This window comes from Euwallacea similis, chromosome 5 (genome assembly GCF_039881205.1).
Source record: "Euwallacea similis isolate ESF13 chromosome 5, ESF131.1, whole genome shotgun sequence".
NCBI classification, from domain to species: Eukaryota; Metazoa; Arthropoda; class Insecta; order Coleoptera; family Curculionidae; genus Euwallacea; species Euwallacea similis.
In genome coordinates this window covers 5,889,415-5,907,890 of record NC_089613.1, presented here as the reverse complement: position 1 = coordinate 5,907,890, position 18,476 = coordinate 5,889,415, and the positions used below count along the sequence as shown (strand labels likewise).

At 33.8% G+C, this 18,476-nt stretch overlaps 3 protein-coding genes across 5 annotated transcripts; 2 read left to right on the top strand and 1 right to left on the bottom strand.

Moving 5' to 3' along the window:
• The first annotated feature begins 210 nt into the window (after positions 1-210).
• mtm (myotubularin) lies at positions 211-7,946 on the top strand. Its single transcript, XM_066390138.1, has 12 exons — positions 211-405; positions 723-815; positions 1,113-1,325; positions 1,546-1,806; positions 1,869-2,007; positions 2,267-2,343; positions 4,051-4,187; positions 5,790-5,997; positions 6,202-6,372; positions 6,434-6,641; positions 6,799-6,980; positions 7,137-7,946. The coding sequence occupies exons 1-12, from the start codon at positions 292-294 to the stop codon at positions 7,269-7,271; spliced, it is 1,938 nt and encodes a 645-aa protein (XP_066246235.1). The 5' UTR covers positions 211-291; the 3' UTR covers positions 7,272-7,946.
• Positions 7,947-8,695: 749 nt separating this feature from the next.
• LOC136408831 (heme A synthase COX15) lies at positions 8,696-12,845 on the bottom strand. Of its 3 annotated transcripts, none has more exons than XM_066390011.1 (8): positions 12,823-12,845; positions 11,670-11,848; positions 10,836-10,962; positions 10,450-10,582; positions 9,952-10,138; positions 9,459-9,726; positions 8,985-9,253; positions 8,696-8,937 (listed from the first exon to the last, which is right to left on the bottom strand). In XM_066390011.1, exons 2-8 carry the CDS (start codon positions 11,823-11,825, stop codon positions 8,806-8,808), a joined length of 1,272 nt encoding a protein of 423 aa, XP_066246108.1. In that variant the 5' UTR covers positions 11,826-11,848; positions 12,823-12,845; the 3' UTR covers positions 8,696-8,805. The 3 variants fall into 3 exon arrangements, with proteins under 3 accessions (XP_066246108.1, XP_066246106.1, XP_066246107.1); XM_066390009.1 differs by lacking the exon at positions 12,823-12,845 and adding an exon at positions 11,911-12,032; XM_066390010.1 differs by lacking the exon at positions 12,823-12,845 and adding an exon at positions 11,907-11,928.
• LOC136408824 ((Z)-2-((N-methylformamido)methylene)-5-hydroxybutyrolactone dehydrogenase-like) lies at positions 12,106-17,455 on the top strand. The gene is made up of 12 exons (XM_066389999.1): positions 12,106-12,250; positions 12,300-12,406; positions 12,567-12,718; positions 13,427-13,583; positions 13,643-13,797; positions 14,015-14,112; positions 14,264-14,516; positions 14,699-14,880; positions 15,057-15,156; positions 15,233-15,443; positions 16,473-16,675; positions 16,834-17,455. Exons 1-12 carry the CDS (start codon positions 12,167-12,169, stop codon positions 17,145-17,147), a joined length of 2,016 nt encoding a protein of 671 aa, XP_066246096.1. The 5' UTR covers positions 12,106-12,166; the 3' UTR covers positions 17,148-17,455.
• Positions 17,456-18,476: the final 1,021 nt, after the last annotated feature.

Here is an 18,476-nt window from a genome sequence, read left to right as displayed (position 1 = left end):
CATTTTCTACACTTACCTGCATCTATATCAAAATACAGTTTCTGTGTCCACAGTGTTGCTCCTCCCAATATTATCAAAAATGAAAAAAATTATATTAAATTATTTAGTTTAATATCTTCATTTCATATGAAGTCATTTAATCGTATTTAATTAGTCAAACGTCAGGGAATGACACCACAAATGCCAAATGTAACGTCCTCGAAGAAAATGTTGTAAACAAAACATTATTTTTCCCTATTTTTCCACAAAGTGTTTGATTTTTCTGATTTTCCTTGATTTTCAACCAAAATTATGAGCCGTAAGAGTGGCAGTTTAGAGTTGCTGGATATGGATCCAAACCATTTTGGTAAAGACACTTACAGATCAGAAACAAAAAGTCTGAATCTGGGAAAGGCACAAGATTCTGTAAGCAGACTACTTTTTATTCTGTATTTTTAACAACCTCGTTGAATTTATCAATTTAACAGGTTGATTTCGCACAATTTCAGTCTCAACACTCAAGTAAAGAGTAATGTGAAATATACAACATTTACAAATGTTTAAAATCTGCAGAACCATACCTTCACACTGTCCAGCAACAAAGTATTAAGGAATTAATTTTTCAATTATTAAAATTCAAATGGGTACATACATACAGTACCTATCCAGAGCTCCTTTTTCTGGACATGTGGTTTTGGATTAATTTTATTGATAGAATAAATGAATGTTAAAATTATTTATAGAGCACTTGGGGAAAATCGTCACCTAGTAAGAGTTATTGCTCCTCAAGTTCCACATCCACTGAAAATGTAGTCTCCACTTTAGAAAGGAAAAAAGTAAGTCATAAAAACATTATGCTAATATACAATGATTATAATTTATTTGAAAATGTCATTACTTAAGTCATTAATCAAATCTTGATAAAATAAATATCGAATAAATAAAAAAAAGATTTATAAACGTAAGTTACTAGTTGTGTTTTATGATAATACTTATTTTAATTAAAAAATTGGATATTTCTCTGATTTTTTTGATAATTTTAAAAACATAAATTGTGTGTTTTTTCTCAGTTTGTTCCAAAACAAATTCAACCATTTTCGCCACAAGATTCTAATTTTGGTTGATGTTTTAAGGCACAAACATCCACAGAACCAGGCACTTTAAACCGACCAGATGACCTACCTTTGTTACATGGTGAAAAGGTCACAGGACAAGCTAGAGACGTCACATATTTGTGTCCCTATCAGGGCCCTGCAAGGGGGACTCTAACTGTCACAAACTACAAATTATATTTCAGATCAGCAGATAAAGACTTGTCAAATATCATCGATGTCCCCTTGGGAGTTGTATGCACTACCTTGATTGTTTATATGTTATTCCAACAAAATGTCAGTTCGCCATTGAAAGCAGATGTTTCTTCCACTGTGCCATGATTTTATAGGAGCTTATTAAAGCAAGAATGAAATTTTTGGCCAATCAACATTGTCAACCGTGTCGAACCGAGATTTTCAATAAGTTGGAATTACATATATTTTAAAATATTTTATTATTGGAAAAATCGCGCAGGTCTCACGAATTGAAAAAGTTGGAGGAGCCTCATCAAGAGGGGAAAATGCATATGGAATAGAGATATTCTGCAAGGATATGCGTAACTTGAGGTTCGCTCATAAACAAGAGAACCATTCGAGACGCACTGTATTTGAAAAGTTACAAATGTTTGCTTTTCCTTTGAGCTTCAAGCTTAAGTTATTTGCCTTTGAGTACCAAGAGGTATTTAGCGAGAATGGGTGGGCAGTGTATGAGCCTATAGCTGAATTAAAAAGAATGGTATATATCTAATACTGCATAAGAAATTGATATTTTCATTTATTGTCAAAATGTTTTTGCAGGGAGTGAATAATGATATGTGGAAAATAACGAAATTTAATGAGAACTACAACATATGTGACAGTTATCCAGCTGTTTGGGCCATTCCAGCGCAAGCTACTGACGATGATATTCAGGTCGTTTGTAGTTTCCGGAGTAGAGGTAAGAACTGTATTTTAGAAATTTGTTATTTTCTTCATAAGTTGTCTTGCGCAACTGATTTTTATAACTTGAAAATCTCATCGTTCAATTAGTCAATTTTCAAAGGTGTACTGAAAAAGATATCTAAAACAAAAAACTTTTGCTACATTTTTTTGCTCTCGAAACTCTTCTTTTTAATAAACGCGTGGGCGATAAATGAGTATACATTTCTGCACATTTGTCCAATTCTTCAATCTTAAATTTGATAATAACTGTCTAGGAAGACTGCCGGTTTTGAGTTGGATTCATCCTGAATCGCAAGCCACCATCACAAGATGCGCACAGCCATTAGTCGGGGTAAGTTATTATATATACAGTGGTGACTATAAAAATAGAATCATTACCGGTTAAATTTCATAAATGGAAAAAAGTCTATTGAAAGATGTTCTACCTTGTTTGAACTAGGGTTGTTTACAGCTCTAATTTCTACAATGTTGGTAATTGTATGTGTCAACAGAAACCGGAGGAATTACCTAATACTAGAATTGTACTTCCCTTGTTTCGTTCAGACAATCAAAGCTAAGGTGGTCATAATAATGGGACCAGTGTATTAAGAACTCGCTATTTTTTAAAATAATTTTTATAATTCTTTATACAATAGGATAATAATTGAAAGATAGATCTAATCAATTATTTCGAAGCATTTTGGCGCATTTTAATAACTTATAAACAAGAAAATGGGGCATAAAATCACTGTTCTTTAGCGGAAATATTTAAAATACGAACACTCAGAGATGAAGGCAATCCCCTTTGTGAAATTTCTCGGAAACTAGGAAGATCGAAAACTTTTGTAATAAATACCCTCAAATATAAGGAACGACAGGAAAATCGCGGTCGTAGAAGGAAAACTACGGTTCTGACTGACTACCAAATAAAGCGAGAATCTCAAAAAAAAACCCTTTATGAACTTCAAACAACTTTAAAAGCATCTGAAATTAGAAATAAGTTTCAGAACTATCCCAAGAAAGTTATAGGAAGTTTATTTACATAATTGAATGACTCGAAAGGTTCCATTGCTGTCAAAACCAAAGAAATTAAAAAGATTAGAAATTGCGAAGAATCATCTTTGTTTTGAAAACGAAGATGACAACATAAAAATATGGAAAAATATCCTTTTTTAGGGCGAAACAAAAATTAATTCGTTTGGTTCGGATAGTCAACGATACGTGAGACGGCCAGCAAAATAGGAATTGCTTCCAAAACACACTTTAAAAACCATTAAACATGGAGATGGAAATATAAAATTGTGAGGCTGCTTCTATTGGTTTGGTGTTGATCCCATTTATTGGATAAAAGGGATCCTGAACCAAAAAGAATACCTTAAAATAATGAAAGATATTATGCTGCCGTATGCTTCGGAAGAAATGCTATTAATTTGAAAATATCAACAAGATAATGAACCGAAACATACGACGAGGTAAATTAAACAATTTTTTCACGATGAATCAATTCCAGTTGTGCCATGGCCTTCACAAGCGCCCAATCTGAACCCTATTGAAAATCTTTGGGGACATCTTAGGGTTGTCGTGAGGGGTCATCAGATCAAAAATAAAGAACTGTGGTCCACAGTCCAACGGGAATGGGAAGTAATTCTTGTTGAGCTCTGCCAGTGTTTAATAAAATCAATGCTTAAAAAATTAAAGACAATGATTGCCCAAAAATAGAGAAGCAACCAAATATTAGGCGTTAGGCAATATTTGGTTGCTAGTTTCGTTTCTTTTTTCCTTTTTTTTTTGATAATCTTTCAACGGTTCTATTTTTATGATCACATATTTATTTTGGTTTCATTGTTTCTAATTATTTGAAGAATTTTATTTATTTTTCGTTAAACTATGTTTTTGTAAATTGTTTTCTTTGTTATTAAATATGTTCTAATTTTTTATCTCGTTATTGGCGGAAATGCCAAATATGTTCGGCATCTTAGTTATATGGACTGTTCCATCCAAAACTTCCACACTGTATATTCGTTATATTGTTTTCAAAAGTAAAATTATTTCAAATAAGGTAAGTGGCAAGAGATGCAGAGAGGACGAGCACTATATTCAATTAATTATGGATGCCAATGCTCAGAGCCATAAAATGATCATTATGGATGCCAGACCTACTGCAAATGCCATTGCAAATAAGGCCAAGGGCGGCGGGTAAGGGTTTCCATTATTGCTTTTCTCCAATTTCATTTTATTATAAGGTGTACAAATAAGTTTCCGCCATTTGACAAAACGTGGCCCCACCAGACGATTATCTTGAAACTGTCAGATGTAAAACGTACTATCGCAAGTTTAGTCATCTAGTAACAACTAACCTGAACTAACCTGAATTAAACTTGAAATATTAGTGACCCTTATCAGCCTTATTAAACATACTTTATTATGAAACATAATTTGTTTCGTTCAATAATGTCAAGTTTTGCGCCGAATAAGTGTTATTTGCGGGAACTTTTAATTTACTTCTTTAATTTGAAGAAATCCGCAGCTGAGGCGCATCGATTGCTTGTAGAGGCATATGGTGAGGCTGCTTTAAGTGAGAGAAGTTGTCGCGAGTGGTTTCACAAATTTCAAAACGGTCAATTTCACGTGGAAGACCCAAACTGTACGAAGATACGGAATTGGAAGTATTATTGGAGGAAGATTAATCCCAAATGCAAAAAGAACTTGCATTTACATTAAAAGTTTTTCCACGCACGAAGCAATTTCGCATCGTTTAAAAGTGTTGGGAATGGGGTTCCTTATGAATTGAAGCTGAGAGACGTTGAACGCTGATTTTGCATGAATGAAATACTGTTTGCCAAACATAAAAAAAGGTTATTTTGCATCGAGTAGTCACTGGCGATGAAAAATGGATCCATTACAATGACTCAAAGAAGAAAAAATTATGGGGATCACCTGGTCATGCTTCAACATCGACAACCAAACCAAATATTCATGGAAAAAACTCATGTGGTGTATTTGGTGAGATCAGCTTGGTGTCCTATTTTATGAGTTGCTCAAACCGAACACAACCATTACTGGAACTCTCTACCGAATACAAATAATGAGATTGATCCAAGTACTCAAGGAAAAACGTGCCCATTACTACTTTAGACACGACAAAATTATTCTCCTACATGATAAAGCTCATCCGCATGTTGCGGTGCTGATCAAAACCTATTTGAAAACTCTTAATTGGGAAGTCCTACCCCATTCACCAGACCTTGCCCCATCCGACTATTACTTATTCCAATCGATGGCACATGCTCTGTCTGAGCAGAGCTTTAGATCATATGAAGATACCAAAGGTTAGGTCAATTCATGGATAGCCTCAAAAGATGAAGAGTTCTTATGACGTGGTATTAGAATGCTGCCAGAAAGATGGGAAAAAGTATTGGATAGCGATGGCCAATACTTTGAATAACACATAATGCACCGTTCTTTCACAATAAATTCATAATTTTTTATATCAAACGGCGGAAACTTATTTATACCCCTTATATTAAAATAAATTCACCCAACTTATTAAAAATCTTGAATTGCTATGGAAAATAGAAACTTCTTACCCAAAACAAAGACTAGGCAGTGACAACAGCCTAATTTTACACATACATAAGTATGATTCGAAATTTTGCAAATGTCACATTTTTGAACTCACTCGCGTTTCAAATTAGGCCACTCTCACAATTATTTATACAAGATAAAAACATCTACTTTCCGTGGCGAATCAAGATTTTTAATAAGTTGAAATAACGTAAAAATTAACCCTTTGTTCAGTTATGAATCAGAAGACGCGTATCAGCACGCTGAACTGGTATTCTTGGACATCCACAATATTCACGTAATGCGAGAATCATTGAGAAAGCTGAAGGAATTGTGCTACCCGAACATAGACGAGACCAAATGGTTGAGCGGTTTGGAATCCACGTATTGGCTGAAGCACATTAAGTGCATATTGGCAGGAGCAGTGAGAATCGTCGATAAGGTTCGTATTTATGATTCAGAAAATGCGCCTTTGATTGTATACAAGGTGCATTCAAAGTGGGCCCCAAGTTCTACAGCATGTTTTTGAGTAAAATAATTAAAATAAAATATTTAATCAAATATTTCAACAAAAAATAACGCGATATAAACTTCAGCTTTCTATTATAACTATCATGGCTATTATAGCTATTATTTGTGTTATTAGGTTGAAAACCATAAGACTTCAGTCCTGGTACATTGTTCAGATGGATGGGATAGGACAGCCCAATTAACAGCCCTCTCTATGGTTATGCTGGATCCATATTATCGTACCATCAGGGGCTTTGAAGTATTAGTGGAGAAAGAATGGTTATCTTTTGGACATAAGTTCCAACAGGTATGTCTGAGGAACAATACATGTAATTCCAACTTATAAAAAATTTTCATTTAATTCGCAGAGGGTGGGCCATGGAGATGACCACCACAGTGACGCAGACCGTTCTCCCGTATTTCTGCAGTTTGTCGATTGTGTGTGGCAAATTACTCAGCAGTTCCCGAACGCCTTCGAATTCAACGAGCATTTTCTAATCACTATTTTGGACCATCTCTATTCGTGTCGTTTTGGCACGTTTCTTTTTAACAGCGAAAGAGAACGCGCTGTTGAAAGTAATTATTTTTTGCGATTTTTTACCACCTTTAGCCTTTAGCTCAGGCTAAAATTCAAATACCCTGTATATTTGTTAATGTATGGTCTTTTTTATTGAGCAGTCGCATACTTTCATTGAGCAGAATGAACGTTTACTTCAATTACTATCATTTGCAGAAGTGAAAGAAAACACAGTTTCCTTGTGGTCTTACACGAATAGCAATTTGGATCTGCACAGAAACCCTCTGTACTGGGCTAATATTAAGCAGGAAAGAGTACTGGTACCTGTCGCCAGTATTCGGCATATTAAGTTGTGGAAGGCCTATTATTGTCGTTGGAATCCGAGCATGAGGACACAGGCAAGTCTTGCTATTTCGTAAAAAATGCAAAGGCAACGTGTAATTTTGTCTAGTTTTCAAAAATTGAATTATTTCTGACAGTCCGACACATTACCCTAAGAAAATGCTTTAAAACATAAAAGTATGTTTTCAAAGTATTAATATATATTTTTTAAGGACCCAGTGTATCAACGAATCCGTGAACTGCTGAAACTCAAAGAACAGCTTCAACACACCGCAGCCGAATACAGAAAGGAGCAGCAGCAGCGCATAAACAGCGGCAACAGGGGCAGCCACGTTAGCCCTACGTGATGCAGTGCTCTTGAAATTCAAACTTAAAGACTGTGAAAGGAGTCAGTATTTTTGTCCCACGCCGACGTTTTACTAAGAATTACATGCCCTAAATTGGCTCAAATTAGCTAGACTAGTGGTGAAAAAATATATAATACAAATATAATTAACCTCTTCATTTAACACAAATTATTGCCAATAATCTCGAAACTGCACGGAAATGGCCTAACAATTGCTAGTAAACATTCTTAATCTTTAGTTTGTTGCTGAATCAGTCATCCCCTCAAATCTCAGAAAACTTGTTGATGTATTTTCTAAATAAATTGGAAAAAATAGGAAACGACTCTAACTAGCATCAACTAGCATTTATCTTAATATATCACAATGAATTCTAGCTCTCGTCATTTTATTTTCAACATATTTTACTAGAATAATAAAAATTATTATTATTATTAATATTACTAAATACCGTATTTTTTCTCATCACTAGATTCAGGTGCGTGTAATTCTTTAAGGTTCTCTTCTTGGCACTGACAAATTTGTTATTTATCGTTTATATTCATATATGTTTAGCTTCAAGCATTCTCTGTTCTTAATATGTTTAGGTTTTTTTAGTTTATCTTTAAGATGTCCAAATACGTATTTGTTTATTAATTTTGATAAATATTCAAGCTGTGAATAAACTCATTATTTGTCAAGTTAACTTGTATTGTTTTACGTTTCGATTTTACTCTATCTATTAATTACGTTTTAGGAATTGTCGAACATGAACTGTTCGTTCATTGCTCGTTCTCCAAACCATAATTTTTCCCTTTTGGTATCCATCGAGTTCCCGGACAGGCCAAACTTAATTTGGCAATTGTACACATTTATATGTGATACTCTATTAGAATGAGTGTTTGCGTCTAAACGGTTAAAGATAAGCGAAAAACGAATTTTTTTTTAGTGCACCTGATAAATGTGTTCAAATATATAGGGAGTCACATAAAAGTGTGGCGTTCTTTAATAGGATGCCACAAATATTGTTTTGTATTCTGTGGGTGATTCAAGAATGATTTCATAGAAACTTGTTTTTTTTAACCTAACTTCAACAATTCTTGATATAATGGCGAATAAAGAAATCTATATTTTATGGATTAAAAGGCTGTAATTTGAAAATTATTCGAGATCGAGAAAAGTAGTTTGCACTTTAGCTAATTATTATGAGTAATTGACTATCACGAGGATATTCTTCGCGAACATTGGTATCGAATGTTACGAATATTTTCAACTTGCTCGAAAATTCGCCATCGAATATTTGTCATCTTTATCACTACCAGTGACAATAGGAAATCATTTGTAAATTTGATTATAAATAAATACATTAGTTCCGACCAATCTGGGAGTTAGTACCTATGTAATTTGAAGGACACTCTGAGATATGTACAAAAGAGGCAAACAGCACATTATTTATATAACCATTTCTTCTGATGGCATTAAGTAACATTAAAATATAAAATACTTATATGTGCTTATAAAGTAACAATTTTACATCACAATAAGTTTAAAGTATCAATTACTTCGGTAACCTCCTCAGTTCGTGTGTCAACCACACTGCAGTGGAAAGCAGCACAAGAGAACCGCTTTGATGTCCAGCTGCCACTGGTACTGGTACATACGTCAAAAGTGTGGTGATACCCAGACCAACCTGCACTAACTTCTTTTTTTGAGGCCAAAGAGAAATTGAAAGCTAACCTGTAAATATCCCATGAAGAGTAAGGTATTTGCAGCCAAATAAGCTCTCTTGGGCAGCACTCTTTTCCTGCTAAGCCACCATAGACCAGTAATAAGAGCTAGAGTGGAGGTACCTAGTATTCGATGGTCAAACTGCACAGTAGTAGGATTTTCGGTAAAGTTTGCCAATTTAGGGGTAAAAGCGAGGATGTCTTCAGGTACCCATTTGTCCGCCATTTTAGGGAAAGAATTGTAGACTAATCCTGCATCTAAACCGGCGACAAAAGCACCTGAAAGGCCTTCCTTGCAATTACTCCATTTATTTTAATATTCTGAGTTCAGAATATTTTGTTTTCTGTGCATAAATCTGAAATTTAATCGACCTAAATCGTAGCTTGAGCTTGAAGAAAATAAATCTGAGCTTTCTCTGATTTAATTAAGAATATTCTGAGCTATAACTCATTGCTTGTGGCCTTCCTCCCTTCAATACTCAACCTGAAATCGCAGTTAAGAACACCATTCCCTTAGTAACATGAGCCATCATTCTGAATCTCCTGGTCGCTTTTAATACTAAAGTATTATTAATTTTAATACTTTCAGCAGGAATCAAGTGGTCAAAAGCTGACCAAAGAAACAAGGTGTACAAAACAAATGCGAGCCCTAGATGACTGGCTAATCGATATTGAGACACTCTAGGAACATCGCTTTCGCCCTGGAATCTGTCCTCTAATCCTGATTTTACCATGTACCAGCCCATTAAACCCTAAAACATTTTCCTTTATTTTTTTAATTCCAAAATTGGAACCTCTAGTGCATAAAGATTCCAAACGTTCTTAAAATTTAATAGAATTTTAATTTATTTAAGTTTAAACTTCGATTAAACTTGATATGTTGAACCTCTGAAATGGTACAACATTCGTACGTTATATTTTCTGGGTCTAGATTTTTGCAAAATCAATACGGGATCCGATTATTCCCAAATCCGTACCTGGGCTCCAATTAAAGTCCCGAAAGCTAGAAGTCGCTTCTTCATTCCAGGGGTGAGTCGCCCTGTAACCCAAAACCAAGTTGCGGGGATTAAGAATACGCCACCGATAAGACGACCCCACTGTCTGTGACCATATTCCATGTACCAGATGAGTTTGAATTCTGATAAAGTCATATCTCTGTTTTTTCTATATTAAAAACTGAATTTAAAAATAATGATGAGTTGGAGAAGGGAAAGTTTTGGCCAAATCCATAGAGAATGCCAATTTATACCGCAAATATAAATGTATAAATTTATTTTGAGAATACAAAAGGTCTACTTTTATACATGTCACTGAAGGCTGTAATTTGTCTATTTGAATAAAACGCTTCAAAATGTCGAAAACCTAGTTCGGTTTAAATATTAAAAAGCAGTCTCTAGAATGACTGAAGGAGTGAAACAACAATATTTAAATTTGCATTAATCCATGATTTGGCTAATGATTTTTATTTTACCCACATTTTGAACTCTGGATATTGCTGATATCGGGCAAATTCCTCCTCCCATTCCAGCTGAGTTTTAGGCAATTTTTCACCCAGCAATTTCCATGTTACCATAGACAAACCCGACTCAGTTAACCTGGTTACCCCTCCTTAAACATATTTATCCATTGTTTCAGTTTAAATCCAATCAAATCGAGTACCTTTGTCGTTTAGGAAATGGTGTAGTTAAGACCAAATTTATCAACCAAAACATTAATCTTTTATCTAAATATTATTATACAACTTTTATTTTTAACATTAGTCTGAATTTTGCTTGAATTATTCAAGAACCTTTAGTGGTTTTGACCACTTCTTCAATAATCTTGTAAACACTCTTCAAAAGACCATAGTAAATACTGATACCTAACACTACAGCGACAAAGACCATTCCACTGCAAGTCATTAGCCAATAGCCCACAGTTTTCTGAGACTTTTGAGAGGAATCAGAGGCTAATCGTAGAGATATGGTACCACTTCTCTGTTGGAATGCCTGAGGGACATATGAAGATTTAACCTTGATACTTTCAATTATTACCTTATCAGACACAAGTAAAACATGTAAGAATTTCAAGGACCACGAAAGAGGAATTTTTATTTTTCATGGCTTCAGGGTTTGTACAGAGATCATCCATGTTTGCTTTATTAGAGAATTTCTACTTTCGCGTGAGTTTGAATGAGTGTGATGGAATTGGTTGTCTTTTACGACCTCTCCAAAGTCTTGTGTTTGATGCAAGAATTCCACAACGGTCAGTTTTGGGATCAACACTATTTTTGATATATGCAAAATACATTAATGATTTACTTTGGGTCATTAGAAAAAAATGGGTATCATTTCCAGAGATAATGTTCTGCGGTACATTAGATGTTAGTAAGTGAGTACCTAAATGAATAAAGCTTGTGATGCGCAAAAATTCTCTCATTTTCAATATCTCTAAAACAAAGATTGAAATTCTAATACAATTTTAATATTCCCTTAGGAGCGTTTTGTTTCAAAAATCTGAAATGGACAAGATACATACATATATCTGGGATTAAAGATGGACAATCTCCTCAGATTTGAATCCCACAGCTGGACAGGGCCATTAAATTTGACCTGCAGTGGAACCAAATAACAAAAACTATTTTTTAACATTGCTGTTTTATTTTTGTCTGATAGTGCAGCTACTTTGAAACTTTTAATTCATAAAACTGGCTTACTTTCGATGAATTTTGCCATAGTGACTGAGGCTTTTTTGTTATTAAATTGGCATAAGCCCTCAGTGGGGTCCACTTGGTGACATGTCCAGCACCAATTGTAACAACTCTAGGAGTACACCTCAAAGAGGTAGTGCACAATTTTGAGACACTTAGCATGCTTTTTTACCCTACAACTTGCCCTTAAATAAAAAAAAGGGCATATTATTATGGTGTAACTAAGTAGATATGTTTAAGTACCTACTTTATTACTTCACAACCTCAATAATTATAAACTTTACAATCATTTAAATTTTTTACTAAACATACACAAACAACTTCTCACGATAAAATAATCAAGTCATTTATGGTCTGATTAAGCATATAAGTAAAATCCAGTGTTAGACATACCTATTATCTTTGTTGAGGTTATATTCTTGAATACCTTTGAGAATTAGTTATTCAAAATAACCATTTACATTATCAAAGAGTAATGAGCAAAAACAGTGCCAGGACTAACTATGGAGATATCAAGTGAAAAAATACAGGAAGCATTGAAAAGCATGAACTATGGGGAAAGCATAGAAAATACATCACAGGCCAATGTAAGTATAACATATTATCCTAATATTTGTGATAAATTTGCATTTGAAGGAATGGGTGGAAATGATGGAAATTGAGGAAAAAATGATTGAAAACGATACAATACTGAAAATCGCTAAAGTTGGCAGTTATACTATCACAAGATCAATTTTAGTCAGGTAAATAAACAATTTGAAACAGCCTGAGGTATCATGTAACTCTGCCATTGAAAAGTTCCTCAGGCATTTACTCAAACAACTCTAGGTTAGCTCTGAATTCAAAGTAATTGAGCTATCCTCAGTAATTTTGTGAAAAAGCTATGTATAATCTCAATTGAAGGTTAGCCCAAGAACTGGAGAAAAACGCAAAATTGATATCGCAGATAGAAGTCTTATCGAGGGGTATTTTAGCCAAAGACACACTACCAGCTTTGCAGACATTGGCTGAATATTTTTACTATTATGCCAGCTTTGTAGAGGGAGGATCAAAGGGTAAATAAGGGGCTTATGGGTTGGAATTTTTAGGGTTTTTCACTGTCTTGAAGACTACCTAACATAACCTTCTTTTTGGTCAAAAAAGGCCAACGAGGACTTACCTAAATATTTGTTAGTTCTATTAATTGCTTAGTATCTCTTATTAGTAGCGCAAAACAGCTTTTTTTACTAAATTGATGATAATTTAATTAAATTTTCAATTATAAACAAATATATGAGGAAACATCAACATAAAAAGAAACAGCGAATTCCATTGCAATGGATGAGTCATTCGGTGTATGCTTCCTACTTTCTTTTTTCCCACTTTGTAAAGAGAGACAAAACTATACTCGATTTGTACCGCAGAATCAAATTCTATTGGTTGCAACACCTACAATCATTACAAGGCGTAATCAATAAGTAAGCGATTGATAGTTTCCAGGACTGTTACAATTTTATAATTAATAAACAGGGTGTTTCAGGGAAAACGAACTTCAAATTGAAAATTTTTTGACAAATCTTGATTTTATTTAAAGAGGTTGCTTTGACATTGAATTTAAACTTTTTTTTATATTTTTTTGTGATGAATGACTTTCGGCAAAATCCAGCTTTTTAAATATGTAGCGTGTTAAGAAATCGCTGTTTTAAATTTATATAATGTAGATGTGTTATGAATCTGTGTTAGAATCTACCTACAGAACAAAAAAAAATCCATTTTCTTTACAGATATTGTGGTGGGAATTTTTGAAGATGATCATCCCTTATGGCTCCTAGGGTTGTTCCTAGGTCCAGCCATAGCATCCGGACACAAAATAATCCTCCAAACAGGCACCAAATTTGCTGCCGTTGCTTGTTTCGTTATAAAGTTGGCTGTTGAAGTTGGGTATAAAATTAAAAACGTCTTGATATTTCACAATTTTTTCAAAATAAAAATTTACACAGGGTGCCCAAAGAAGCTTTATTTCTGGTATCATCCAATAGCGGTGAACTACAACACTATCTAAGCCACAAGGAAATTTCAATAGTAGCACTTTTCGTGAATGTTTTGAACGAAAAATACCAAGGGATCAATCGCTTCCATAAAAAAATCTTAATTCGTAAGTAAGCGATATCTATGTAAAGGGGAGTACCAAATTTTCGTGTACTATAAATATCTCAAAACCAATTAGAAATTAAAGGCGGAAATAGAAAATACGTTTAGTTATATGTTATGTGAACCACAGGCCGATTTTTACAATTATTCCTCTTAAATTTCTTTAAACGAAAATTTGTAACACCCTGTACATGTGACGCAAACTCTAAAGGAAAAAATAGTTTCAGGGTATAAAAGCCCAATGCTGGTGTTCGATGACTGCGATTTAGATTCGTCAGTTGAGTGTGCAATTGAAGCGTCTTGGGGATATCAGGGAATGGTATGGTTTTTTTTTGACGAATACATTACAAATAAACACTATAAATAATTTAAACTAACAAAAAAAACTAAGGGTGTTCTCATATACCCTCCACATACTATACGTGTGCAAAGTATACATACGTTTTTTAATGCAGTGCAAATATTTGTAGCTTCCGTGGGCAGCTGACTCAATTCTCATCCAAGAAAACGTCTTCCAAAAGTTCGTTCAAAAATTAAAATCTCGCATTCAAGCGTTAAAAATTGGAAACGGAGATGACAAATTTGCAGACATTTCATACCTCGACAACCCCAACACTCGTAAAAATTTACTTAAATCTATAGAAAAGGCCAAATCTCTGGGCATTGAGATTTTCCAAAAAGGAACTGATGGTTCAAATGTCTTCACTCCTACACTAAGTATTGGTAAACATTTTTTCCCTGCTTATACAGGCTGTGTCATGTGATTAATGGTAGATACACTACTGAACCGTGGATTTAAAAAATGTTAATCTTAAAACTTTCACATAAATATTTTGAGGTTGAGCTTATGTACCCACCATTACTTACAAGAGATTCTGTGCATATTGTGACTTACACCATAATAGGTTCGAAAATAAGCACCAATAACGTACTAACTGCACCTCAAATAAACACTATTGTAGCCTTATTGCCCTTCAGGACTATAGATGAGGCAGTAAATTTGGCAAATAATGGTAGGCAAGGGCTTGGAGCATCGATTTGGTCCGAAAATATTGGGCTACTCAATGAAGTATCTCGGAAACTAAAGGTTGGCGGATCCATTGGTTTTTTAAATTGCATAGAGCCTTATATTGTTTGTAACTTCACAAGCCAAGTTCAAACATGAGCGCAATTTACAGTGACAATTTTGCACATAAAATTGTCAGACTTTGGCTCGGCTTGTGAACCTACGAACAATCTTGCCCACAATTTGACATATTTCAGGTTGGAAATGTGTGGATTAATAGCCATGGACTTGTCTCTCCTAACATCCCTTTTACCCCGCTTAAAGATAGTGGGGTGGGGTACTTTGGTGGCAAACAAGGTAGGCACGTAGGGATATATTGAAAATTGGTTTATTCTACATAGCATTGTTATTAAAAAATATATACACATTTTAGGTTTTACTGAGTACAATGCCATAAAAACCGATACAACATCTACAGAAGCAGATATTTCTAACTCACTTAAAGATATTGAAGCAGTGAAAAAAGCTATAAATGCTGGCAAAATTGCTATGGCGGGTTGGGAAAAAATTCCCAATATAGAAAAAATCAAAGTCATAAGTTTGATAGTAATAAATTTTCTGGAAAAAAATGAAAAGAGATTCAGGTGCGATCTCATTTTATATATACAGAGTGTTCATTTGAAAACTTACCATCTCAATAACTTCAGAATGAAAAAAGATAATGAAATGCGGTTTGGCGGGATCTCAAAGGTTGAAGGGGGAACATTTTTGGCAGTAGCAGCGTTAATATTAGGCACACCCCCAGCCACCCCAACTTCACAATCTTAAATGGAACAATACCTCCATATGTACGTCATATTAAACGGCATTTAAAATTTATTATTTTGATGTAAATATTTCTAATATTGATTAAGTTGTTTTCGAGAAATTTACAAAAATATATAATTATAATAATAATAATTAATAAACGAAATTCCAAGAGCCCACTTGGATTTCAATATTACTGTTTATCGAGTAGTAGTTTGCTAGGTATTATTTTAAAAGTGCCAGTTTGTTAAAAATGGTGTATTCCATAGAAGAGAGAGTCGAGATTACGTTAATTTATGGTGCGACTAATGAATCCCTTACACAAACTGCGTCGAAGGGAGTATTTGAACATTTAATATGTTAAATTTATTTTTAGAACAAAGCTTTTTAAGAGTATTTAGTATTTAGTGTCTCGTCAAAAAATACTAATTTTCATGTAAAAAAGTTTGATTACAAAGTTGCAATTCGTTTTTTGTAAATTTCTCGAAAACAACTTTATTAGAAATATTTACATCAAAATAATATATTTTAAATGCCCTTTAATACGACGTACATATGGAGGTATTGTTTCATTTAAGATTGTGAAGTTGGGGTGGCTGGGGGTGAAGGGATATGCGTAATATTAACACTGCTGCTGCCAAAAATGTTCCCCCTTACAACCTTTGAGATCCCCCCAAACCGCATTTCAGTATCTTTTTTCGTTCTAAAGTTATTAGGGTGGTAAGTTTTCAAATGAACACCCTGTAGGTACATTCTAAAGTCTCTTTCTCCTTAGTAAATTTTGCACTATAAAGAATTTGTTTTAAGTTAACAGATGTGAAAACTCGAAATGGTGTAAATAAATAGAAGCGGTAATTTTATTTTAGTGAAAAATTACCTGAACATTGGGTTAACAATTTTAAGGCGAATTTGCAATTCCTGCTGAGAGAACCGCATCACTTGGGAAACTTTACTCAAAATGGCTTTAGTGTGAATAGTTTGAAATACCCAAGGGGAATTTTAGCTATTGAAACCAGGCCTCCATTTGAAAGTCATCCTGTTAAGCTCCTTTTAGCTGCTCTATATGAAGGTTAGTTATGCCGAATGCCACAGAAATCAAACTTTTGTTTCTGTCTATTATTTTAAATACCCACTGCAGAAAAATAATTTATTGCTTCATCCATAATTTGCTATATACTGTATATCTTCCTCACAAATTCACATGTTTGGACTTTGGGAATTTTTCAGGAAATTCAGTGATATTGCTGAACGAATCCCCGGAAACCCAAGATTTCTACCAAGAAATAGCAAAGCAATTTCCTTTAGGATTACTATCGGTGATTCCCTTTAGCCTGGATGCCGTTGCGACTGCATCCAGACACAAAGAGTTGAACGCGTATTTTTCCAGGGAAAATGTAATTTTTGGATCCCTACCTCTTAGGGAATCCAAGATATTTCAACGTATTGCGAGTAATTTGGATTGGGAGCACGTTTTTAATCTTGTCACGGTGGTTAAAAACATTTGGAGTAATTGTGGACAGTCCAGTCAGTACAGTATTTAGACGACCATAATAATGTTTAAATAAACATTAAGTTTAACATTTAGTCGGTGTATAAATGTGTTTTTTTAATAATGGAAATAAAATAAATCAAATACTCGGTATATACAATACGTTCGTATACATGGTGTTTCAGAATAAATTTGTCAACTATTTAGTATAGGTTCCTGTGACCGAAGTTAGAAATAATGTTTAAACGAACGTGAGTCTGTTTTCATTTCCTGTCTGAAATACAAGATGATCAAAACATTTTTTTAAAAGTTTTTTCCGAATAAGTTCGTTTCAGCATTAAGTATTTTTATGAAAATTGGGAAGTGCAAAGTACGTGTAGAGATACATATTTAAATGGGAAAATTTTATGTTTAATTTCACCAGTTGCGTTTCCATTGATGTGATCCTGACCATTTTAAACGGAAAATATTATACGCCACTGATTAAAAAAGTCCCTTAAATATTTTTTTTACAGTAAGCAGAGACACTCTGTGTATGCATACAGGTTGTCTCTGAAATGACTATACAACGTTTGATCAAAATTTCCTGATCCAAAAATAAAGCGATCTTGGCAAACTTACCTATATCCAATATTGCTTCGTTTTACCGCCACAGGGCGCCAAAGTTCTTAAATTAATATAATTTTTTCGAAATAATTGCTAAACGCTTTTATCGATTTTCGCTCATTTTGAAATTAAGAATTATTATATAAATAAGCGTGTTTTGACGTCGAAAAAAATATATAAAAACCGTTTGTGAGCACAAAATCGAAAACAATTCAATTTCCTTTCAACAAACAAGTTTTTTCATTGATTACGATTTATTTAACTGAGTCTGTATGGAATTTTTTACGAAATTTATAGCTATTTTTTAAAAAACGAATCGATAGACTCTGGATCGTATTACACCATTGAAAGTAATTTTGAAAGACCTTTAATTCGAGGTGTCACATGGCCCATGTTTAAAATTTTAGCAAATCACTAAAACAATTTTTTAAAAATCGTCCATTTCGCCCTACCGGTGACGTAAGCAACATTTAAAAAATAAACAAATGTTTAAAGATAGTATTTTTTGACCTAGTTAATGCTGATTTTGAGTTTTTAAATAATAATAATTTGTTAAAAAGTTTATGGGGGAGAGGGGTACAATTTAGAGCCGCATGGTATTCCTATATATCTCTGTCTCAGTCTGTTTAACAAACCGCTTATCCTTAGTTTTTCCTCTATTATTGATTTCCTGGAACTTGAAGGGGAAAAGTACACCGTGCAATATCAAGGAGATTTCTATTAATTTTATTATAAACATTATCAATACAATAACAACATTATAATATATTATACC